The sequence below is a fragment of the Cygnus atratus genome, chromosome 8, assembly GCF_013377495.2.
Source record: "Cygnus atratus isolate AKBS03 ecotype Queensland, Australia chromosome 8, CAtr_DNAZoo_HiC_assembly, whole genome shotgun sequence".
Taxonomy (NCBI): domain Eukaryota; kingdom Metazoa; phylum Chordata; class Aves; order Anseriformes; family Anatidae; genus Cygnus; species Cygnus atratus.
The window spans coordinates 3,081,922-3,108,861 of NC_066369.1; the positions used below are offsets into that span (position 1 = coordinate 3,081,922).

Consider the following 26,940-nt stretch of genomic DNA (forward strand, 5'->3'; position numbering starts at 1 on the left):
CGGTTCCTCCTCCGTGATTGCCATTTATCTTAAGTTGTTTGGAAAAGGATGTACACATGTAAAGTACAATTTACATGACAAAAGAAAACAGGTAATAACTATAGAAACAAAAGCTTAGACATAATGAAACATTTATTTTCATCTGTATGAACTGCTTTAAAGTGAACTTAAATTCACTGAATAAATCAGCTAATCATAAAAATTCTCAAGCTTTAGGAACAGTTCCTATTTTCAACATTTGTTGAAAGCAAAATAAAAACGCTGTTATTTAAGCAAGAGCGCCACATAGCGTTATAAATACAGATACAAAACAAAAGCTAGGCAAGCTCTCTCCAACCTTTTCAAACCTTTTCAAAAGGAAAAAAATTACGCTCAATACAAGTCTCCCCCAAATGTGTTTTGTTGTTGTTTTTTTTGATAAAAGGAATAAAAGGAAATAGTGTAGCATTCACCATAAAAAAAGTTTTATTTCTTAATTCATTCTACAGCCTGCATATCAACTAGCAAAAACTTGATTCCAAGTAAAGCAAAATAGCAAAGAGTTCAAAAGCATTCAAGCAACTTGCACCACTTAGTTTTCTTCTAAACATATACAAGAAACATTATTTGTAGTTGTAAAGAGCAGATGATTTGAAGTATTTGAAGACTTCATTTAACAATTCAATCAAAACAATAAACTTCTGTGGTGAATTTCCACTCACTAGGGAGTATTTGCCTATCTAGAAGAATCCAAGCAGAAATATACTACTGTTGATTTGTCACCACAAGTTTAATCTGAGTCTGAAAGAACATCAAAACCTTCTTGATCTCTTCTTATGAAGTTCTCTTCAGTGGGATTCCTTTATGAAGAAAAGGGAAATCTTCCTCCAAACAATATTAAGTTATCAATAAAGAAAAGATATGTACAGCAGCCAGTAGTGCCTCTAGAGCCAAAATTCCTGCTACCTGCCTTTTGTTAGCAAACTCTTGCATAGCTTATTTTTTAAGAGAATATAATAGGAATGTAGGGATAGTCACTAGAATATAATCACACATTGCTTCCTTTTACTAGTCATGCAGGGGGAACACAAAATTAACAAGTCTTTAAATCAAAGATGTTAGAATATGCTACAGAGGCCTCACACAAACTACACAATATTGCCAGTACCAGGAAAGAAAAAGTTATCCAAAGAGCAACTAAAAAAATCTGCCAGCTCTATAGCTCTTGGGAGAGAGCTATTCTACGTTAGAGAAACATGTTAATATTCCAACATTCAATTTCAGTACAAGTTTCTCCAGGAAGAATTTAAATAGTTTTAATTTATAAAATAAGCACCTACTATGAAAACAGACAATCCATTTTGCTGCTAGACAAAACTATTCTTTTCTAATTTCTATTTGATAGTGTTTTCACTTTACTAAAAAAGCTTTTATTAAGATACCTACATTCATGTTTTAAAAACCCTGTGATCACTTTCACATGAGAATGAAGCAACATAGCACAGCTATTGTATTACAGAAATAATTTGGCATTGACTTAATTTAAAAAGCCAATCACACCTAAGCTTAGAGATTCTTCTATAAACTTATAGTATACAAAAGTCCCTCAAAATTTTAGTATTAAGTAGACCTGTGATTCCCAGGTTTCTGAGATCAAAAAGATCAAAAAACGCACAAGGAAGTGCTTGTTGCCCTTCAGCCTGTGTTTTGCCGTATTTCTTCATGGTCTTCCGCTTCTCAATCTGAGATAGACTTCTCCAGTTGGGAGGAAAGGGACCATTCAACTTACACTCACCTTTCAGTCTACTGCTGCTGCTGACAGAGGGATTAATCTCAGCTATATATATGCTCTTATGGCTAAGGAAATTTCTTGAGCAGCCAAGATAACTGACTACAAACTTGTAGCTTTCTGAATGTTTTGTCACTGCAGACTGCATTGTGGATTTCAGAAGAGGCCAAACTAGACTGCATTAGTAAATGGAGAGAACTATTTCCTGACCCATATGAGTGTTTTAACCCTGTCTGTCAGGTAGTAGAGAGCTCTTGCTAAAACAGTCGATAACAAGATATGCTCCAGTATTTGCTGTTCTAGTACTCCAACACCTTTATTCTTAGCTAGGTTAATAGCCCTAGGCTAGAAGTATACTTTGAATTGTTACAAGAAATGTGTCATGCAGTTCAGTGCTTTGTTAAGGGTTAACTTCTGAGATTCTGTTCTAGAGTGATCCTCCATATCTAAGTAAACCATGAACCAAAGAATTAAGAATAATCTCTTTCCATGACCCTTACCTAGTTCATATCATTCAGATGAATCTGTTATTGACTAGAAAATGCTCTCCCTTATCCACATAGAGACAAGTCAGTCTCCTAGGTACAACAGCTCAAAGAACCCATTTAACATTAACAGAAGCTGTGTTTTCCTGAAGTCAGGTCAACTCCAAGTCTCCATTTCACTCAACAGTGCAAACACAAGAGTAACATTATCCAACAAATATTTTCATTTAAGTTAAATTTAAGAATCAAGTAGCATAAACCCATCTTATTCATACAGAACAGTAATTCAGAAGCCACAACTGGCCAAGACCATAAACAAATACATGCATATACTGATAGGTTCTTCCTGTTTGATTGTTATATAAGCACAACTGGTTTTAATGCATTTGTATTGCCAACATACTTTCTCTTTATGGTTTAGAAGCACTGAGGGGAACAAAACAGTATTTTGAGTGATGTAAATGGTGTTTTAACTACAGGACTGAAGTTCCCAAACCCGTATGCACATGTGTACTGCTCTTAGAGCAGAGAATAACTTTTGCATTTAACTGCAAAGATAAAGAATGCATTAATCTGCATTTGTGACAGTTGTCTTCAGTAAGTTTTTGTGATGGTCAACTGTCACGAGCAGGAAATTGTCACATTTCACATCATTAGAACACAGTAAAGTGAACAGATATGATAGATTTGGGATCACGCTTTCCATTAACATTCCCAAAAGGTTTAGGGAACTAACTATCAAAACAGTGGTTTCAGTACATCTCAGTCTTCTTAGCCTATAAACTCCAATCAAGTTAGTTACTACGCTTACTAAAAATAGAAACTTAATTCCTTACTCAGGCAAAGACTCACACTAAAAATCACATCAGAAGACAGTTTTTGCAGGATTCCAGCATCCTTCTACTGATTTGAATTCAAGTTCTCCCTAACATGTGCTATTATTCTTCGATTACATCTTCAGGGATGTGTTGAGGGAAACATAATAAAGTATTCCTCACAGGTTTTTCAAGTGCACAGTACTTCACTGCAGAGTCTTCAGTTACTTATTTCATATTTGGTAGACTGCTGCCAGGAAGGCAATGAGGAATACTATATTTCCACAGACATAGATCGTTAACACAATCTGTTTAAACAGATGACCCTGCAAGGGAAAAAAAAAAAGTGTGTCAGTCTTTACGTTTAAAAAAACATTTCCCATCCCATAGCAGGTATTTACAAGTGTTGCCTTACCTCTGCTTCTGCAGATGTGAGTGACTGCAATATCTGTACTCTGTCATCCTCTATCAATTCAGCTGTTAGTAGGAAGAGAAAAGCAGTTATTTACTGTTGTTTTGTGTTTAGATTGTTTAAACATTAGACTCATTCATCTAGTTCTAGGAGTGAAACACTAACCTAAAGTTATTTTAATCACTCCTCTACTTGCCCCCTTATACCATCTGTTAAGATACCATGCTGCTTCAATCCTGCAAATGTCTCCTCTCTGCTTTAGATACAGGTCATTTACTTGTGTACAGTGATCTCCTTTCAGTGACAGCAGCCAGCAAGATTAAGAATTTCCAATGAAGTTATTATCAGTCTTAGACATACTGGAGCCATAATTTCACTTTTGTTCCCTTGTTCACTCAAAATTGCAAGCATTTGTGGTTACATTTCAGATCATTTTGCTCATACAATATATCCATTCATACCAGTAAATTATGACAATAAAAAGACGACTAAATCTGTGTGAATTAATCTGTGCTAGTCCTACCCCACCTGGTATCAGGACCACAGCAAGAGGTGATAGATTCTGGGAAAACACTTGCACATTTCAGTCTGCCCTATGAATTGTGATTTGAGAAATAAGAGGCTACCACTTGAGACAGCACAAAAACAATTTTTCTGTAACACAGTCTCAAAAACTGTTTTACTCCCATACCAATTTATAAAGAAGATATCACACCATTACTCAACAGTTATTCCCTTCAACTTCTAAGTTAGGAGCCAAAACGCACCTCCACAAATTCAATTCACTTACATTTTTTTTTGTCACAAATCTCACCAAGCAAGGTAAAAACAAGAGATTGGTTGGGCTTGTACCTTTCTGTATGAGACAGTAGCTGTGTATTTCAAGAAGAACATCAATACCAACATGCCAAGCTACAAAACCAATCATTGTATAGGTGTCCCATGGGTCTGGTAGGTCAAGTGCTGGTAGATCCATTCCCAAGAACATAGTCACCACTAGTTCGCAAAAATGAGAGAGACATTCAGTACTGCATCAGTGCAATTAAAACAAGTTTCTCACCTTTGGAAACAGATTTCCCACAGACTGCCTACAGTTGCTTGGGGAGTGAGGTTAAAGGAATCCTTGCAGCTAAAAAGCTTTTGCTGGGCAGGGTGGGTGTGGAAACAGGGAAGGAAGGAGAAGGCCAGGATGCCAAAGTAGTTTTCATCCTGCTCAGTGCCCTATGCAGTCACACAAATCACTAGCATGTGTGACGACCAACAAGACCAAAGTCACCCGAACTTGTGTTTAAGCTGCCTGTGGAACCTTATGGAAATAGAATGAAGACCCAATTATGGTTATTTAAGTTAAATAGTGATTTATTGAGCTATGTTACAATAAGAACACTATCTTCAAAAAATTCAAAGAGGAAAACAGGACTCAAGATAAAAAACAGTTCCTCACTATAAAGATCCTTAACATTTGTCTGAAGTATCTTTGATATTAGATACCTTTAAGGTTGCAGTTGATGGCAACTTAAAAACTCATGCAGAAGATGGCCAGCAAAAAGGTGGAAGGAAAACATCTCTAGAGTTTATGTGAAGAGGTGGAAACCATGAGGTAAAAAGTAAGACAACACATTCTGAACCTACCTTAAACAGGGCTGAGCAAGTGAAACATGGTAAAAAAGGATTTAACTATCACCTGTGGTTTAATTTTACTTCAGAGTTGAAATGGCACAGAAGATCCCACGTGCTAAGACTCAATACCTAGATGTCCAGATGCTTTAGATGAGCAATAGTCCAGATAATTAACAAGAGTTCCTTCAAGTCATTTAAAAGGGAGTTACAACTTACTCTTACTCACCAGCTAGTATTCTAGCTGTTGTACCAGTACTCCAGTGAAACCAGTTAAACAATTGCCTCCTACAAAAATGAAGAAAAGCATTATGTTGTTCGGGAAAGTAATTTAAAATAAAAATCAAAGAATATTAAAAAATATTTTAAGCAGTAACAATGAAGTGAAAACATCACATTTTGTAACTGAGTGAGTTGAGTACCTTGGTGCATGAGGAGATGGTCTGAAACCTGCCATAAGTGGTTGAAAGATTGTGAGAGCCATCACAGTACAGCCGAGATAGGGATGAAAACCTGCTTGCTAAACATAAGACATTTTTTGTTGAGTATCATATTTATGTAAAGTTACAGGAAAAAAAAATGTTAATTTCATTTAAGCTTATAAAAATTACGGTGGTGGAAAAGTAATGTGCTTAGCCTGGCAGAGATAACAGGACAGAACAAGCTGCTCTGCAGATGGATGGAGATGGTTCTCCCAGGAAGAAGACAGACACTGATTAGTCCGCCCAGGATTTGTCCCACCTTTATGCTGCATTGAGAAATTCTTCCATGTAAACAGCAGACAGCACTAGCTTTAAAGTCTCCTTTAGCTACAGTTGTAAAAGAGACAACATTCTTCTGTGTTGCTAGAATTTGAAGTTTGCCTTCTCAATAACTTTTGCAACAATTCCCTTGACAATAGTTGTAACATTAGAGTCAATGGACTTCTCATTTATTTGGTGCTATTTTTACAATGAAGTTAAAAACAAACCACACACTTACTTTGCTCCAACCTCCTCGGTATATAAAAGGCAAAACAAAAGATATGCTTGTAAGCATGACGGTGGTCAGCATAAGCATACGATGCACCTAGAAAATTGAAGTCTGCTTTTAGAAACTATGACTTTCTTAATACACAATTAAAATACATCTAATGATCTGCAGATAAGGATGTTCTTAGCTGCCTCTTTGGACTTTGCTTTTATTATTCAAGTCTGAATTTCCAATTTGCAGTTATTCCATTCTATAAGACTAAAAAAAGAAAACCACACCAAGTTTGACCTCTTATTTCTTGAATCTAGTAGGTTTAAGTTTTGCTAATAGAAATAGAACATACAGCTAGGGGGAGATTTTGCCCACCTGAAACCACATCTCCTTTCCAAACAGGAATGAATGAGACCAGACAGGTTTGAAGAATCGTGCAACAATGACACCAATACTAACTGCGGTAATCCAAGCAACAAACATTAGTGCTCCTTAAAAAAAAGGAAAAAACACAAGTTAAACATAGGTCATTTAGCTGTATGCTAATACTGCTTCAAAGACCATATAATATTTTAGCCCATGCGTATACCATCAGAATTTACTGGTGATAAGTTTTTAATCACCTGGTTTAGACTACAATTTTATAACATTTATCTTGCTAGAGGTCAGAATCATCCATAAGAAGGATGATTAGACAACACCCTCAGCATGACAGAGCATCTCTGGCTACTTTACCTTTCACATACATCCCTACATACAGTGAGAGATACTGTCTTGTTACCAATTTATACAAGAGAGAATGAGGGGTGACCTTTATTACAGGCTTTCATCAACAGGATGAATGACAGTTCTCTTATGGGCCTAGTTTACAGTCCAGAACTAGGAGAGAAAATTCACTTCAACAGCTCTGGACAATCAGTCGAAGGGTTTCTCATTTCAGACAGATCTAGACCAACAATGCAATGAAAATAAGTGAAACCAGAGAGAAAGGTGCAAAGAGAAACAAGTTCTAAGTAAAATTTAAGAGGAAAGGCAAACACAGATTCATTTTCCTAGGTAAAGAGAATCTTATAACTGTTTTGAAATGGAAAATTATTAATAGCTTAACTGTTTTGACAATCTCAAATCTTGCTACCCAACAGTAAAAATAAAGTGAATGACAAGAAGAGGAAATACATACTCAGCAATAGTGAGGAAAACTCAGTCTCAGCTAATTTTGAACTGGAAGTCAAAGCTGAGAGGTACAACTTACCATGAGCCTTGATGAGTCTTGGGGACCGAGAACCTCCAATATCCTGAGGAACACCTGTGACATTGTACATTCCATTGGTAATTAGAGGCTGACGACGATGTTTGTATATTGGCCCACCTAAACAGTGACAAAGTAGTTTATTTAAAGCAGATGCAAGTCACACTTGTAAAGTCAGCCTATTCCTTATTCATGAATGTAAGCCCCGTTACAACTATGGAACTTAATTATACAAAACCTCTAACGTGCAATATGGTAGGAACTTAACTTGTGAATTAAAGTTTGAAGGTAATCTAAATTGTCTTGCATACTTAATATACAAGAACCTATTCAACCCTCTACAGAGAAAAGCATTCTCCACTACACACAAAATGTGAAGAATAATTTCCATTGATGCTATACTCCATTTTTTAAGAGGTATGGCTAGATCTTAAGAAGCTAACAGTTCTTAGCATCAAGTGCACATGCAACACAACACAAGTATAAGTCGTCTTTAACTTTGAAAATCAAAGCCATGACCCAGATAGCCAGTAAAGATGACTGGACTAAATGCCTCTCTCAAATTTGGAAACTTGTGTCCTTAGGTCAGATACTAATTCTCAGCTAAGGTGTATCTTATGTTACAGTAATTCATTTAGAGTTGTTCAAAGAACAGCAACCACGCAAGTCAAGTTTACCTTCACTAGCTTCCCCATCTGCCAGAAAGATATAATAACTGGCATCTAGATTAAACCTCTCTTTATATGCTGCAAGACGAATACTCCTTCTAAAAGAACACTGAAGAACACCATCGACAAGCCTCCATGACACATCTTCAAGGGCATTCTGTGAAACAGAAGATTTAATACTTAGTCTTTCCAGAAAAATAGGATTCGTTATTGCTTTTAAGGCTACTGTTTGGGCTAATTTCAAATTAGCAAACACAAGCATCATCCTATATCTCAGGTAATGAGATAAAACATTTCTTATGCTAACGCAGCCAAGAGGTCGTTTTCTCCCCTGCAATTCAGATGACCACAGTACAATAGCAGAACATAAAATATAAAAAAGTTCAGTTGGAAGGAAACTACAAAGACAGAGTTCAGCTGCCTGACCACTTCAGGGCTAACCAAAATTTAAAGCATGTTAGGGGCATTATCCAAATGCTTCTTGAACATTGACAGGCATCAACTATCTCACTAGGAAGCCTGTTCCAATGCTTGGTCACCCCCACAGTAAAGAATTTTCTTAACATCTAGTCTGACCCTAGGGGCCGATCATCACAATTTGGGTCAACTGCTTTCAAGATATACATTTATAGTAGATAAATGAACAGTCTTCTCCCATAGACCTGTTTAGCTCTACAAAAACAGCTGGAAGATAAGAATCCAGCACAACCATAAGGAAGCAGGTATAAAGGTAAGAACAGCAATCCTAACAACGATGTACTGTAGAGATCCTGACTTGCTGCTCTTCTGTATTAAAGGCCCTAGTTAAGCAGATACTTCCAGCTTATGTCAAGACTTTTTTTGTGATACCTTCTGCTGTACTAGTACATCAAAAGGGATTTGGAGAGTAATTGGTTTAAAATTAACCCCGTGCAAGTGACTCTTGTCGCTTGCAAAGAAATGACACAGCAATGATCTGAGGAAAGAAGAGTCTTGCATACCAACTTAGAAAGTATGTCAGTAAGTTAATGTAGCAACCTAAGGCTTAGATTTATTACTACAAGTTTTTACAATTCACAGTGATAACCCCCTGCTTCCCTTCTATCCTCTAACCCAAGATACATAGATCACAACCTCAGCCCTAGCAAAAGGGTAGGGTTGCATGAGTAATTTGCACAAAGTTCCTAAATCATGTAAATTCCCACTATGACTTCCTTCCTGGTAAACGTTACCTTCAGAAGTCTAACTTTCATTTTTGAGGAGGAGCCCAATCAATCTCAACTTAAAGAATTCTAAATCCAATTGACTATTTACATTTGCTTTGTAAAATAAAAGCACAAAGCAGTAGCATACCATTCATCACTTCAAACCCACATTTGTGGAATGGTTTAGGTGTTTCCATGCGTACCTCTGAATCCAACACAGGAGGTCTTCGTCCCTTCAGGTATGCAGTGCTTACACTAACATGGTGGTCCTCGTTAATACACAGATATGCATCATCATCACCCTATAAATTTGAGAAAAAGTTATTTCTAGACCAGTAAAGACCTATAATGACAATTTCCAAAAGTCTAGCAAAAGACTCAAATCTCAAGCTGTTAAGCTGTATCCCAGCTTTCAAACACCTCAGTGGTACAGTGGAACCATGTTAAGTCAAACAGTAAGGCATATTATGATTTAACATGTTCCTCCCCCACCTCCAAAGTAACAACCATATTATCATAAGTTTCTTTATTTAAAATTTTACTAAAACAAGAAAGAGATGGATGTTAATGGTATTTTAAAACCCTTTAGTTACAAGTTGTTTTTCATAACTGTAAGTGTACAAATATACTGTTAAGAACAAATTGCTCTTGCAGTAGGAACATGAATAAAAAGCATCTTTGTGCAACACTTTATGGATTTCACATTTTCAGCATTGTCCCTTCACTTTAAAAGCAATTAGAAAAAAGAATCCTTTAACACTTTATAAAGATAGGATTGAGTCACTCTTATATGAACAACGCTGAAATGCAAGTGGTTTTCAGAAAACAGCAATGCAAGTTCTGAGAGGTAGTGTTTTTTTCTTCCTAGGTAACAAAGCAAAATTTATCCAGCCAGGAATTCCAGTCAGCTACTGTGCTATTACTAAGGCTGAATTCAGTGAAAACAGGTATATCCACTGGGAGATTTAATGCAGAAATCCAGTCTCAAGCTAAGACAGCAAGCCTCTCTAAAAAGCCACCTGTGCTTTCTTTCAGCACTACAGGGAAGAAATTTCTTTGTTTTGAATCTAACCCATTTCTCATATGCATGTTTCCTGAAGCATCATTGAAACTCTACCAGGATCACAAAAGTAACCAGAGAAGCAGAAATAGGATACTCACCATCCACTGGTCATAGGACAATGCAAATGACAAGTACCCTTCACTGGCGCCACTCATTTCAATAAGTACCGAACTCTTCTGCAGCTGGAAGGATAAGAAAAGGCACGAAGCACTTCCAGGATCACAGTTTGAAGGATTCCTAATGCAGAACTTCATACTTCCACAACCTGATGCATTAAACTAGAAAACAAATCAAAAATAAGTCATAAACAATGTGAATTCCTCTTGTTTTTCCCTTTGTAATGTACTGTAGAAGAAAGCATACAAGGAACTGGAAAGAAGTGCCATCTACACCCACATACCAATTTCTTAACCCATCCCTATAGTTACCAGATAGGCAGAATTCACTATTATTTTACTTACTAAGGTGTACTTTTATTTAAGTTGAATTTTCATGTCAAAGACAATATAGCAGAATAACCTTAAACAGTAAAAACTTGAAAGAAACTTCCTTCAGTTTAATTTTAGAGAGGTCAAAATCAACTGCAGGATGAGGGCAGGAAGAAGGGAAGAGCTTTATTTCCTTTCTAAAGCAGTAAATCCACTGACAAGCAATGAGACAAGATATGTACTAAAAGTCACAATGTTATTCTGGATCAAGTAGTTATGCTTTCGCAATCCACTGAAATGTCAAGAATCAGTAGTAGAAGTCAGTAACATAGACGTACTCGGAAGTTTTTGAATGTGCAGTTACTGAATAAGTTAGGAGTCAAGACCAGAGTAAGTCTCTTCCCAGGTACACAAAATTTTCATCTGGACTTTAGAAGGCTGATAGAACATTTAAAAACTTAACCCACATGAGGCATGGTAACATTCAACCCACAGAAGTTCAAGCAACTAAACTAACACAACAGGATAGACATCTATGTTCTTAGTCTGATATGTAAGTTACTCCTATCATCTTTCCTTTTCTGTCTAACTGTATCAATGGGACTTATTAAATTTCATTCATCACAAGCATTAGAGATTGGATTATTCAGATTTATAATTACTTACTGGCTTTGTTAAGTAGGAAACTGAATGTGATGTTGATATAGCCTCAGATGTCACATATAAGGGTGTTGTTGGGAATGGTGCATTAGGCTGAGAAACAACAGGACCAGGAATCTTCACCCAGAAAGTCCTGTACTTCTTCACAACTGTGGCTCTTAAAAAATAATACATGCACACTTGCTCAGTACCGTATACATTACCAGTTAAATGTTACTTTAAAAAAGAGCTCCTATAGTTTCTACAACATACTTGCTAGACACCTATGTTTATGCCAGCCCCCACCATTTCTAGCATTTTGAAATAAGAAAGCATTTCAAGGGGGAAAATTAACTTTAAAGCATCCTACTACATGCCCTACTAGATATAAAACACATTCATGTCTCTAGTGTAGTTCATAGCCTCAGAAGGGTGATGTTTTTACACCTTGGCTTTTACCCACTAGTTCCAAAAAAAAAAAAAAGACAGTATAATGGGAGGTTATGTGCACCATTTTGTTAGGTACAAACAAAAAAAATCTTACCACTGCATACCACATATATCAGAATTAAGCAGTTAACTGGAATTACTAAAGAAACCAGTCTCAGAATTCCCTTCTACTCTCCCCTCAAAACAAAAAAAAACAACCAATAACCTCCAAACTTTACATAAAGAACAAATATCTGTATTAATGTAGACTCTGCAGTAAGTGTTGACTTTTGGGACCATTAGTCCAAGTATACTTTTGCTGGTCAGTATTTGTCACAGACAATTGTACATGCTTATTTTATTTGCATTTTAATGTTAAAACTAATACTGGACTTACTTACAGAAATTGTATGTGTTTTGGTGCATTTCCAGGAGCAATCCAATAAACTTTTACATAATTCTTTTTTGCTTTACTTGTGTGACTGACTGCTGAATTCTGAAAATGTACATATTAAGAGTTACACAGACGGTATTCACTAAAGACATTTCATTTAACACATTCATTACATAGGCTGCAGCTAAATTCTGAAGAGATATTGCACTGCTATACTGCACATATTCACTGTAAGCAACTTAAAGTCGACAACTAGCTTTTCCCCAGTCAGTCATGATCCACTCAGATGAAGTCTACCACTGAAATTCATACATACTGCCAAACAAAGCCTAGAAAGGAAAAACTAGAGATCTTTTAGTCCAGAAGACTTCAGTGACAGAAGAGATCCCTGCAGTGTTTATGCAGAAACAGCATCATAACACTTTTTGACACTGAGAACATGAAGGAACAGTGTAATGACTGTATAAAGAGAAGTGGACCAGTATTACAGAGAACAAAAATTAGTGTTCAGGTCAGAGTTACCTGTACAAGATAAACAAATCAGGCATAACACTGAACTAAGTCCTCATCAGAGAGGGCACGAAACATAACCCCATGGCATTGCAGCACTGCATACACATTACAGCATACATTAATTGGGGCAGGTGGTAAAAACAGAGAGAAAAAACATCCAGGAAGATTGAGATACTTTGTCCAGATCAGTTCACATGAGCATGAAGTTCAAGCTGGTTGCTGAAACACTAGTCAGTTCAGATCTCTTGCATGTGAAACACGATGAATTTAAATAAAATGAATATTGAGATTGTAATCTAACCTGTTACTAAGGCAGCTCCACTAACACTAATTGACACAGCTACACTAAGTATAATGGCCTATTCTAGTGTTTGCTTTCTGTCAATTATTGTGGAAGGTTTCCTTGCTGAGACATTATGTCCTTAACAAGCATGACAAACTGTTACTCTCTTCTCCAAAGTAAATAGAGCTTGTCTTCTTTCTAAGAAGTACAATAAGCATGTATGCAGTAGAACATATCCATTGTTCACTAATTATGACTGCTGTATACAGTAGTCAGTAGTCTTCTACCACCAGGAGCATTTAAATAGTTTATAAGAATAGACAAATAAAATTGCAGTAAGCCATGCCTCTATGCTGCAAGTTATAGCAATTTCCTGGGAGACTTACTGAGCTCAAAAATTATATAGCTTTGTACTAGACTACATCTGTAATGGGGCAGAACAAACACCCCAGTGCCCGATGTCCCATTTTAAGAAACCAGATTATACCTTGGTACGGCCACATGTCAGAAGCTGAGAATGTCTCCGGTCAACTAATATAAAGTAACCAACCGCAGGGCTATCCAAGTGTTCTGCATCCCGGGCTTGTATGAAAAATCCTTCAAAATCTGGTCCAGACAGGTGAACTGTAGCAATAATGAAAATAAAAGGAAGTTGAACATTCTCCAGAGGACAAATGAAGTGCCTCAGCAACGACCACTAGAAGCTCATTTTCCAAGCACCAAGTGGTTGCTGAAGGGATGGCCTGAACAACACAACTTTTTAAATAGATCTGCTGTATCTACCCAAGTAAATACATGCTGCAACACAAAGAAACAGTAAGTTAAACTCTTCAGTTATAACTGACACAATACCTTCTATAGTGTCCCCAGGTTTAAATTCAGTCCAATTAACTGTAATGATGTGCACAGGTGAAGGTTGTGGTGAGCTACCATGACAGGGTATCATGCTCATGCAGGCTTCTCTTACTCTCCCATTTGGATATCCATTCACAGATACATAGAAGCAAATAAGCATCCAAAAACCAGAAGCCAGGCCAGGCAGCTCCATCTGAATAAAGTATGAGAGTTACAGGCAATTAAATACCACAAACATTTACATTGCAGGTCACCATTCATTCTTAGAACATGTTGAATACTAAATTTTAGAAGCACATTGAAAACAAAAGCCTGCATGAGAAAACACCGTTCCCATCTTCAGTAGCTACAATTCGTAAGTGGTTGTGATAGCTACCAGACTTTGCAAGGACTTTCACAGATTGTGTTTCGGGCCATTTATATGGTCAAGAGTATAAGTACGGATCCCTTGATCCACCAGATGGACATTTACATCATCTTTTAAAATTTCTTTTATTTACAGCTCTCCCACTCTCTTAAAAAAAATCCAAGTCCCTTAAACACATCTACAGGACAGATGGATCTTAAAACATTTTAATTGATGTATAAAGATCCACAGTACTGAAAAAATACCAAGCTAACACCATTCCCACTCATTTATTCATCATAGCTCCAAACTGCGCATTATTAGGACTGCCAACATGAGTTTCCACAACTCGTGTCTATGTCTTCACTTATGACAAAGAACTCCCAGGTGACAAGTTCTCCTTTCTGCAGGGAGACTGTGGTTACCAGATGTCAGAAATAGATTTTATACATGTAAAAGAGGATTTGGTATAAAAGGTTAAACAGAAATATGTTTGTTTAAGACAAACACAGGAGTTCCTTAGAACTTCTCCTTTTCAGTATTGGACCTCCAGATAATTAGTTCAACAATATAATTGCTTGCTATAATCTCTAAGGGAACAGGAGACATGAAAAGCCATGTGAGGTAGTAGGACTGACCAGCCTAATACAGTTATAAGAACCCCCTAAATTTCAGCATTCATCATATAATAATTTGTTCTGAAACAATGCTGTTTTCAAGAAAGCTGTGGTAATTCTTTTGTTGTTCTGCAGCATGCAGGGTTTACAGTTGCACCCAGTATTTGCAGAAAGTCTTAGCCAACAAGAAAAAGCACTTGTATGTCCAAAGGGGCTGGGAGAACTAAGATACCATCCTTCCAATCCTTAGACAAAAAAAAATTTATCAGCTCTAGAGGAACATGGACCAGGCAAATAAGTCTGCTTTCTGTCCATTCTGCACTAAGTGATAAGAAACACCAGGTTAAGAAGTTCCCTGATAGCACGCATGGTTGTGAAGATAAGCAAGACACAGAGATGTTTCAGACTCAACTCTGATATCTACAGGCAGTCAAACAGAAACCTGACATATCATTAGTCTTACACACTCTTAAGAGTAATCATTATTAACTTTTCTAAAGTCCTCATACATGCAGTGCTAAACATCCAAAAAATCCAGGGCAATGCTACATTCATCTTTCAATGTAAGAGCTCCTTCTCAACTTCATACCAGTAAACAAAATCTAGGGGATGGTGATCAAACATTTCAGGAACTAGAACAAAAAGATCACCACTCAAATCCTCCTCCAAACACCCAAGATAAAAATACGATAGTATCTATAACTTCTAGTTAGTCAATGTTTTCTTTTAGTTCCAGTATCCCCCCAAGCTATCACAAATCTACAGCAATGTGATTTTATTTATAAGTTAAAGAAGTCTATAGGAAGCTAAAAACTAAGCTTCTGTACAATAGTGGTATTAAAGTAGCTTATATGTACAAGAGAAATCTTCAAAACACATTGCTGCTAGAATAGATAAGACTACATATCACAGAAAAAAAAAAATAGGTTTGCATTCTAGTTTAAGTAGCAGAGGATGTGGTAGGGATTTAAAGTGAAACAAGTTCTGCAGCAGACTCACTCAACTCAAAAGCTGGCAGAAAAGAAAAAATAAGTGGAGGAAAAGGACAAAATGCCAAAACCTGAGAAAAGTACTGTACTGAAAAACAGTATTTTTTTTTAATAGGGGTAACTATAGAGGAACAATCTTCTCTATACACTTTCAAGAATCCAAGTGAGATCTTACAAAGAATAGTACCTTCCAGATTAGAATATTGCTTTAAACAACAGTTATTCAGTTTTCCCCGTTAACCTGGAAATATATTCTAGCACTCCCCATTTTCTACCTACACAGCTAAAGAGGCAGAAAGACAGGAAGCACTCAGCACACTCATAACACCAATCATTCTGCTGTTAAAGATCCTCTCTGTATGTTTTCAGAAAACATCTCACAAACTAATTATAGACCAAACAGTATAAAAGGTCACAGTTCTAGAGAAATCAAGCTTTAAGAGATTATTCCTTAACTAGCTTCTTCAGATTGAAGAACTCTGGACTTTAATTCCAATACCATAGCAAAAACCTCTTTCATAACACGCAATCCTTTCCATAACCTAATATTTAAGGTAATAGTTTAGGAAAGCAAAAAAAAGAGTACTAGAAAGTACTCATTACAGACAGGTTGGGTTCAGGAAAGCTGAAGTGTAACGTGAATCATGCTTAACTTCATTATGAAAGAATAAGTGCCTTTTAAAGAATAAAGTAAAAACCAAAATAAGCTCCCCACCTTGTGTCAAAAAGAACCTGAGAGGCTGATCAAAACTATCTTAGAGAACTCATTCATCCAGTTATTCTACTCCTCCCATAAACAGAGCTGAAATTAAAAAATGTTCTAATAAAGGTGAATCAGCAGATGTCAGCTTGATTGTATTCTCTAGAAAAGTGAATAAAAAATCTGACTGAAAGTGAACTACGTGAAACCCTTAAATCACTAAGTGTGGCCATGAAACCTAGATTCAAAATGAGAATCTGATTCTGTTAACTCAAGTTTTGAGGCATGCAAACAGCGGAATGGTCCGTTCTTACCTACTGCATTTTAAAATACTGTTTCCACTCTAAGTTATTATAGCTTGTTGATTTGAGAACCTTTGGTCATAGTGACTTATTTACAAACCTTTGAAATACAACTCCTTGACAAATAGATACTATAGCATATCACATCATTACTATATGGAAGTTATCCAAACCACTATGTTTTGTACCTTTATTTTCAAATAAAAATATTCCAACACCCAACAGTTCGAAGCATGACTACAAACATATTCCCTCCTTCACACCCTCCCGCTTCAGTATAACAACTCACCCCCTCACCCTGCCCTGGGAGGGAAGGCACAAAAGGAGAACTACATTACCATTAAGAAGGGGCTCAAATAATGAGAATGTCAGCTACTGATTATTTCATACAGAACTTGATTATAACTGTAAAATCCAATTTCATGCAGGGATCAGTCACTATTAAGAACTGAAAGACAACATATGAAGTGACAGTGCTGGCTGAATTTGAACTGGAGTTTCAGTGAAGCATCACTTGAGCTACCACGTGTTACTTGGCATTTGTTGGACAGGTCAGAACCCAAGAGAAAGAGCTTCTAGTGAGAGCACTCTTTTGGGGAACCTACACTACATATAAGTCACAAGGAATTTGGGGGAAAGTCACTTAGAAGAATCAGAATGCAGTCCTAAAGGCATGGCCCGTTACTCCAACAGTAGTGGGATGTGGGTTGCAGGTCAGTTATTTTTAATAACATGTAGCTCACTGAAAACCTACAAAAGATAGTCCTGAAAGAGTGAGCTAGAAGCCACCTTTCAGCTAGCAGAAAACTTGTGATGGGCTTGAACTTTAACTATTAGAGATGTTCTTGTCAAAGTAATTGTCTTTGGCTTTACCTCAAGAGACTGCCTGGAAAGACCGATTGCAAAGAGAAAGACAGGTTTGTTTAACAGCATCTACCAGCTTCTGTAAAGCAACAAGTGTAGCTGTGTTATCTTGACAGAACATCTGAAATTTACCATCTCATTCATGCAGGAGTCACCTCCTTCTCCTTTACGGAAAAAGAAGGGAAAGATTGGAAGCAAGTGGAAGAATTGAGAGTTATAATTGTAGAAACAGATTTTGAAAGAGCCAGAACCAACCATACAGTAAGCTACAAATAAGACTGAAAATTTGCAGTGGGTCACACGGCTTTGACTAGTAACTGGATTGCTAGGAGGGTTAGCCAGCCAGGCTGCATGTAAAGCACGGGAGGAAATTCAACTGTCTTTTAGGTGGACAACTTTAACACTGTCAAACTTCAAAGACCAAAAGCAGTTGTATATTTTCTCTCCCAAGAAGGGGGAAAGAGAGAAGTCCTGGTTACCTGCCTTCAGCTGGCTAATTTAGTAGCCTAATTTAGATATTTGCTGTGTGGCTTCAGAATCAACAAAACAACTGAAGAATTAAAACTAGAGAGATATATCTCATTTTTGCACTTACCTACAAAGAGAAATTTATAAATACACACTATCTGTAAGCTTTTTTTTTTTTCCCTGTTATCAGCATGTTCCTGAGGACAACAGAGGCGAAGAGAAGGTCCATACTAAATTTGTACTTTTTTTTTTTTAATATCTATTCCTTCCTGTGTTTAAAAGGCTTCTAGTCCCTGCAGGTAGTGTCAGGAAAGCAAGCCCTAGCAGTCTAGTTCCTCAAACACATAATGCCCACGCACAAAGGATCTCTTCACAGAAGTTGTCTTTGAGCTATTTGACAGAACTTCACTAGCTGCATAGCATGAAACCTAAAACTAGTTTCAGAGAGAGAGAGAGGATGGGCAAGACAAACATATTGCCAAGCAAGAGGTACAGAAAACATCATGGCCAAAACTTTTCTCCTGAACACCACAAGAGAAGAGGGCAAGCAGGAAAGGAAGAAGCTGTCTAAAGCAAAATAAGCTGTATGAACAGGTGTCTGCCCACATGATACTGTGCTGTGTCTCTTTAGAAACGCACTTGTACAAAGCAGAAAGCCTTGCTATTCAAGAGTCAATTTCCCTTTAAGAAAGGGAGCATGGGTCAATTTCTCCTGCTCCTTTGAAAGTTACCATATCAGATTATCCGGTTTTTGCCCTTACTTATGCGGCTAGCGTTCACATTCACAATAATTCATTATCCTTTCAAAATTAAGAAGAAAAAACACACAACCACAAAATGACAAAACATGTACACCTCAGCCTGTTGGTCTTCCTACTCTGACAACTTTGAAAGATAACTTTAAGACTTCTGGTTTAACTTTCTTCACGTTTAACTTTAAGCACGTTTAACTTTAAGCCAGTCCTTCTGTTACATTGACAGAAGTTCAAATAAAATTGCCATTAGCTTTCTACTCACAGTAAGAAAGCTTACAGGTACATCATAACTTCTGTTTGGTTCACATCTCACAATATTAACCTTTATCACATGCAGGATCAGAGGAAGTTCTTCTGCAACTAGAAACAGGACCCAGACACTAAAAAAGGAAATATTTATGAGTGTTCTTTACCTCAGGCAAACATTTTTTTTGTTCCATCCCTAGCTAAGCCCACAAGACCCTAGATTTCAGATGAAATGCATGAAGTTATCATGAAGCACTGACCCCACAGCTTTATTTGCTTCGAACTTCCACATACCTCACAACAGCTTTGCATTGTCATTACTTTAATTACCTTCTGATGCAGTTAAAGGAAAAAAAAAAAAAAAGGAAAGAAAAAATTTTGATACCTTATTACTCTAAGCATAAATTGTTATAAATTTACAGTATGATTTTAAAGCTTATTATATCAAAGAGATGTTTTCTTTCAGAAGAAGAATAAAGAAGTCTTAAAGAGGAATTTAAGCTTTTTTTTTTCCCACGCTCCCTCATATTCACCAAGAATGAGCAAGAGGCAAGGATTTCACCCTGTTTGGTGATTGATTTTGATTATTTAGTTTTATATGGGACAACCACTCTGCATACAAACTGTTAGGGCCCCAACCCTGCAAGCTTGTAAGTATGCAAAGAACCCTTTAAGGTGCATACTGTCCTAAAAAGTAGCATAAGTTTAGTTACACTCAACAAACAATTTCAACTACATCATCAACTGCAGCAGTTACCATGGGGTTACCTCCTATGAATACTAACAAAGAAATAACATAAGAAAATACTCTTATAGCATTAAGAAGCAAGGAACATGCCAGGAGCACATGAGCAGTGTGACTTTCAGATGCAATAACCCTGCATTTACCTTTAGAATCTTTTCTAGTATTTAAAAAGATATTAGGGCAAAAACAGGTCAGAGTTCTGTCTAAAGCACTTCAGAAGCGCTTACATTAACGGCAGCAGTGAAGAGGTGCTCAGAAGGGCCCCCCAGCTTTCAGTTTGCTTCACGATTGCTGCCGACTGGAAAGCACGAGCAGCTTCCAGGAAGTTTGCTGTAGCCGCGCTCCCTGGTGCCGGTTAAATCACAACCCCCAGCAGCCCCATGACCCCTCCGTCCCCCCGGCCACCCCTCACCTGCCTGCTCGACCCCCGCCGCCACACCGGGCGCTCTTCTGGTAGCGGCGCCGGGCAGGGCGGGCACCGGGGGCGGCAGCGGGGGCGGCACCGGCAGCGGGGGCGGCGCCCAGGGGCCAGGCCGGGCCGGGGGCAGCTGCACCGGGGTCTCTGCGGCGTGCGGGTGGCCGAGGTGTTGCGGGGTATCTGGGGCCTGCAGCCAGTCCTGCCTCGCGGGTTTGACTGAGACCTCGCCCTTGGAAAAGCTCCGCTGAGCCGAGCTTGTTGGCGCTGCTGGGTATAAGCCGCAGCCTGTTCGCGCGGGTGTGCTTTGCTGCCATAAAGGCGTTCATAGGGTGGAAAACCCTGCTTACAGGCCCGGCAACAGTCAAGCTCCAAGTTTATGCAGGCTACACTAGGAACTCATATCTAAATTTTTTTGAAGATCTGATTTTAGGGTCTTGACCCATTGACATAACAAGGTCTATACCTCTGAAACACTGTTAGAAATATAAACTATATGGAAGTCTGCAGATCTGCAAGGAGGGATGAAAATGCAAGCTACAATGCTGTTGGAAACTACAGAGAATTTAGAAAAATATATTAGCTTATATGCGAAAGGTAAAGTAGGTAAGGAAAGGAATGCTGCTTTGCATCTCATTTTGTATTACTTAGCCAGGCGTTAGCTACTGCGAAAGAGCTATAAAGCAAGAAAAGTAAGAGACAACAATTATTGTCTTTAACTAGTGAGTACAAGTACCTCTATCCTCCTCCACAGACAGTCACCAATCTGTCTGGAAGGATTCTTTTCAAATATATAAGTCTCTCTATTGAGAGAAAAAAAAAATCAATAGTTATGCAGACTTAATGAATATATTTTTATGACAGAATACTGCATGTTAATTTGTTCTTAAGTATCAATAGTCAAGTAGTATTAAGGAAATAAAATGCATTAGGATATGTGAACTATAAAAAGCCCACGGATTTATCTTCTTTGTAAAATGTACTGCAGTTATAGCTGTGTTAACGTGCCCGTAACAATGCTACACTTATTGCAAAGCAGAAGTTTCTACCCTAACCATATTATCCGTTAGAGACACAGAGGGCTGGCAGTTGGTTTTTAATCTTACTGCAAGCCTGAAGAGAGATAAAGTTGTATAATCTGCTATTGAACTACACCAGAGGATGACTATGGCAAGTGGCAAATGAGTTCCTTTGTTCTGTGCCCTGGAACATATCATCAAATATAAAAAGAAGTTGATGACTTTTTTTTTGCATGGTTTCTGGCAAGGCCATAAGGAAGTAGCTGAAAGCTTATAATTTTGAGAACAACAGCAATTTTACAAAGCAGACTGCATGCCGAGTATTTCAAGGGGAATTTGTGTTGCTTAAGAACTGAGGAAACAAGTAAAACATATAATTTTGGAAATTAAATAGTATGCAGTCCAATATTGGCATGTACTGATAGCTGTGCTATTTTTTCAAGCCCAAAGGAATATGGAAAACAGTAAGCCATTGCAGCTAGTTCTGAACAGGCCCCATGTTGTTATGTGGTTCCTTGTAACCAAATTTCCTCCTGGCTGGTAAGCAAACTATACAGCAAAACTGTGGAATTCTGTAAGGTCAGCTCTTGCTCAAGTGCCATATATGTGCACTAGGCAAATGATTTCTCTGTGTTACTGGTGAAATTACCAATGCAAGACAGCACTTGAGTTCAAATCAAGAGATTTTCAAGTTTTTCGGCTTTACTAGCTTAGTTAATAACTATTAATAAGTAATAATTAATAAGTAATAATAAGGGAAATAATGACAATAACATTATCTTAGGAAGAATTTTTCCTACAGTGCAATTTTCACATGCTTTTCTTTCTTTCCTTTTTTTTTTTTTTTTTTCCCCACTGAGAAGGGAATCTCGAGTCATGGAAACAATCCTGATCATTTATAAGGAAATAAACAGTGGTAAAAGTCACAATGTAGGATGAAATATTTTTCTCCATACTTAATTAATTCTTTTTCCTTGAGCTCTGACACTATTTAAAACTTGCCAGTTTTATCAACTGATTTTACCTTTGGCCTCAAGAAATACTCTTTTTATGTATTTTTTCCTTTGGTCTTTCTTTCTATCTGGTAATCAGGCTTCCCTATTTTCACTCATTTTAAATGTTTCACATTACATACAACAAATAACACTGGGAAATGTATTTAACAAAAATATTTGTTTACCCAGAGGTAAAAGTGAAATTTACTGCTTTTAGTCAATTACACTAAATAGCCACCTGGTGGCATTAGCCACTAAGTAAAATAAGGTTTTCTACTCACACTACACAGAAACCTACTTTGTTTTTGTGTCTATTCTGATTCATCAACAGCTGAAGCACACTTGTTAGATACTGTCTACCAAAATGAGCACCTACTTTGACTTAAAGAGAATTTAAATACAAAAATATTCCCTTGCTTATCTGAAATGAATTAATTGTGGTTGCCAATATCAATTTGAGCCAGGTCTGTGCAGGTGTTATGATGCAATAGCAACCTGCCACTTTACCGAAAGTCCATGCTTAACTCAAAGCACATCATAATTAAATCAGTTGATAAAGGGCTGTAGTAAAATCATTTTACCCATTTCATGAGGTGTGGGCCATAACATTATATGAAGCAAACTACTGAAGTTTTCTGACAAAAGTACTGAAATATTAACCTAATTGAGTTTTCTATGTTTTCATCATTTCTGTGGTGTTGTTTTTTGTTTTGTTTTGTTTGTTTGTTTGTTTTAATTATTAATTTCACTGTACCTGAGATCCTATTATCCCATTTCACAGGGCACAACGAGCTTGCTAGCAAAAGCTCTAACCAACAACTGCCTCAGTTTAACGCACTTAAAACCGGATTACATGGAACTGCCAGATGAATTGAAACCTAGTATAATGCTCTCCCATACACTGACAAGTTTTTTTGCTACCCAATCTCAGTTCCACCTCAAGTTCCACTTGACAAAACATTATTACAGTTACTTTAGGAATAGGATCTCTGAAGTCTTAGATCTCAACATATCTCACTGGTGTTAACTGGAATGATTTACAGTAAAATAAAAATGCTGGTAGTGATTCAGTAATCAGGTTTAATATGTCCTACATGTAAAACAAAAATTAGTCTGGTCACCCCATTCTCATAAGACCATTAATATCAAATTTATGTGAAGCTCTTATCAAAAGCACAGTAAAATGTATCTTAAAGTCAGTGAAAAAACTATATTAATAATAATAAAATTATATTTGGACTTCTTTAAGATATATGCATTGAATTTTGTGATTTTCTATTTAAATATATATATATTATCAGTGTAATGTTACACACAAGTTGAAGCAGAAAACTTGTTTTTTTGAAGCCAATGAGTAGAAGAGTGGCAAAGCTAGGATTAAAAACAAGACAAAAAATGTTTCAGCAGTCCAAAAATTCACGATGACACTAAGTTCATCTCTGAAAGGTCAAACCAATACTGCCAAATAACTAGAGTAAAGGGCATTTACAGGTTCAGTAAGAACAAACTGCAGAGGCTAGTGCCCTAGCCCCTTCATCTCATATGAATTCTTACTTATAAAAATATATTTTTTTTTCACCCTACTGTTTATTCCCTGCCTATCAGGCTATTGCAATCTGTTTAGTTATTTAGAAGGGATTTAAACAAAGAAAGAGATAAAATGGTCTGGAGGTGACCAGCTGAATGTTCTGGCCAACACTTTCTCTCAATACTAGATTCTAAAGTCCAAGGCCACATGTAAATTCCAGCTGGGCATGTAATGTGTTTAAGAACAACACTTGTTTTCAGCCACTGCATGGCAAAGATCCAACTCACAGAAAAGGCTGCAATCTAACCAAATTGCAAAGATAAACTTTTAAAGAAACAGAGCTTTCTTTCAAAATCAGGTTTGCATTTCTGAAGGAGATCTCCCCATTAGAAGAAAACAGCTAGCCCTAAGATTCAACTCCTTTGAAACTTCCTGTTGTTTGAATCATCATATAGTGTTAATTCATGAATTTACAGGTCAGAAGTGTGGGGCATTGAGAAAAACTGTGCTATCACTTTAAATTGTATAAAGTCAAATATTTCCTGCACGCAGGCCAAAAGAATCTGCTTATAATTTTAGCCTGAAGTTCAGTTAAGTTCTCTCTGTGTTAATTTGCCTTTACTGTTGTTATTGGAAGCTATTCTGATATTTAAAAAGAAAAAAAATACTGTCATGCAAGTACTCTACTTTGCTACTCTTTGCAGTCAATCTTTAAAGTAACCATGAGCAATATGACTTAAGTGTGATCTCACATCTAGCAAATAGGCCACCCAAAGCATATTGAGGCCACTGCTAGGATAAGTATTCTGTAATACTGGGGTGCAAAACAGAAGGCAGGAAGGGAGGGAATACCAGGAAGATGTATATAAAAGAACTGAAATATTCTGCTATGAATATGTTTGAAAAAGCTGGAAAATTATTTCCTGATCAATGGCATTGATCCACTGTTATTTTGAAGCTACTATTGGTCTTTTCCTGCTGTGGTGTGTCGTATCACACACACAGAAACTGCAAACTGAAGATGAAACAGCACTGTGAAATTCACCATTTAGATGCCAGTGTAACAAATACTATTCATGACTGCTGTTAACTGTGTCCTATGTGATATTTGCAATGCTAAATGGTAGCACTTGCACCTTGATCTTTTGGTGGTGTGATTCCCATGTGCAGAAAGCTGGTTTAATTTACTACTGCTGAAGTAACACAGGCCCAAAATCTTTGAGAGATGTGACAGCATGTCAGGTGATATGGATGGAGAAAGGATTAGGGCAGTCTGTTCTGCTTTCCTGATTAAACTTCATCAAGGGATCTGATATATTCATTCAGTAAATTTGTAATAGTCCTTTTTTATCATATTGAATTGAAAGTTAATGAAATTATACTGTTCTAATTATTAAGTGATTTAATAATACTTAATGAACATCTTTGCTCTGTATCACATCAAGTCCTTCATTTAGACTGTTGATGTCTGTTCTAGCTACCGTGATAAACGTTGGTCAAAATAACTGCTTTAGGGTTTGGAATCAGGAGGCTCTATGTTTGGTTTCCTACTGATTTTTGTCATGTGAAACTTAACAATCCTTTAACATAAACTTGGATATATCTCAAAAACTGTCTGAATGGATATGCTAGCAGAGACATGTCAGTGCTGACCTAGTAGCTAGAGTAAGGTGAGTTTCCCTGCTCACAGTGGAAATTCAAGTACGGAAAACAGAAGCCACATTTGGAAATTTAGTAGCACTGGTGAAATTGCATGCACGAATACCCTTCTAGTTTAAAATATTTTTCACAAGCGCATACTTTAAGGTAACTATTTATCCAAGGGACTCGGTTACATGGGTATTATTTTTTCTTCCTGTCTTAGAACTGTTCACTGCTTAAGCAGCTTACAAGACTTCTAAATCCTTCTCTGTTTTCAGCATGCGCCAGGCCACTAGCTAGCCTGGAGGAAAAGGCACTGGTGCAAGGCTCTGTGGCAGCACAACTGCTAAGTCATTTCTGGATACTGAAGCCTGCTGAGGACCATAGCAAATATACAGTCCAGATCTCTTTCAGTTACTGTTGACTTTGTTCCTGTAATTCCCGTACCTGTTGGAACTTCTTTTATTTCCTTGCTAGGACACTTCCAATTCAGAGAAAACAGGTAGTGTACTGACAGAGCTGGGCTTCTGTTGAGCACAAGTCTGTCCTGTATATGAAGCATGCAGGTTTAGCAAGCTGGGTAAGGAATAAGGAGGCTGGGAAGCGCAAAGACGAAGGGAGAATCCCATTGGGCACCCTGGAAATATCCACGTGAAACAATCCAGACTGAATCATCCACTCACACAGTTCTCTTAACAGGGTTGGGAGAACATGCAGGGGGAGCTTTTCTGAATAATTTTCCCTCAGCCTGTCTAGGGAAAGCCTGGGGCATAAAACTTGATATTTTCACTTACACTGTGAAAACCTTTTTCAACGGTATCAAAAATGTTAGCTGTAATGAGGAAAAAAAGATGCCTTAGAATTTTCTGTGGGAGGAGTGGGGGGGGGGGGGGGGGGGGGAATTACCTACTAAAAGATAACAAACTGAGTTTGAAATGGTTGGAATTGTTTCCAGAAACATCAAAGCCCTTCAGCTGTCCCTAAATGCATCTTAACTGGATGAACACGTTGCAGCAAGACACAGCTATAGGGTGCATGGGATGACTGGAAGTAAATGGTTAAGTCTAAATTGCTTTGTGGTCTTCTCATAGTTCCACAAATATACTACCTTGGGAGGGAATGATAAACTGTGTAACACAGTGACTGTAAATTGAGAAGCAAAAACGTTTCTTATAGAGTTCTAGGCCACAAAAATAGACTGACCTTCTGAAGCTGCAAGTCTGACCTTTACTGTGGGAGCAGCTAACGGCTGCTGTGGCGGGAGGCCTGAGGCAACGGCTGCAGGTACTGCGGGTACTGCAGCGCGCAGCCATGGCAAGGACAGCGTCCTTCAAAGTCAGGGTGCTCTTTTTTAAAACCAGCACCTCACACCTCGGCTATAGAAAGCCGGTGGTTGCGGGTGCCCGAGCCCCTGTGGCGAACAGACCCTGCGCGGGCACCACCCTTTAGCAGGGGGCTCAGCCCAGCCGCAGTCCCACAGCGCTAGGGATGGAGCCGACCCTCAGTGACCCGCTCGGATGGGCCAGGCTTGGCCGCGCCCCCAGG

General features: G+C 37.7%; 1 protein-coding gene across 4 annotated transcripts; it reads right to left on the reverse strand.

The window, feature by feature from the left end:
* FRRS1 (ferric chelate reductase 1) lies at positions 1-26,936 on the reverse strand. Of its 4 annotated transcripts, XM_050712166.1 has the most exons (17): positions 20,210-20,259; positions 19,129-19,186; positions 13,763-13,958; positions 13,398-13,534; positions 12,122-12,216; positions 11,319-11,469; positions 10,323-10,502; positions 9,365-9,463; positions 7,987-8,134; positions 7,313-7,429; positions 6,436-6,551; positions 6,079-6,165; positions 5,520-5,617; positions 5,327-5,385; positions 4,333-4,476; positions 3,484-3,545; positions 403-3,394 (listed from the first exon to the last, which is right to left on the reverse strand). In XM_050712166.1, the coding sequence occupies exons 3-17, from the start codon at positions 13,956-13,958 to the stop codon at positions 3,302-3,304; spliced, it is 1,782 nt and encodes a 593-aa protein (XP_050568123.1). In that variant the 5' UTR covers positions 19,129-19,186; positions 20,210-20,259; the 3' UTR covers positions 403-3,301. The 4 variants fall into 4 exon arrangements, with proteins under 4 accessions (XP_050568121.1, XP_050568123.1, XP_035393112.1 ...); XM_050712164.1 differs by lacking the exon at positions 19,129-19,186 and having other exon boundaries at positions 1-3,394; positions 20,210-20,282; XM_035537219.2 differs by lacking the exons at positions 19,129-19,186; positions 20,210-20,259 and adding an exon at positions 26,599-26,936.
* Positions 26,937-26,940: the final 4 nt, after the last annotated feature.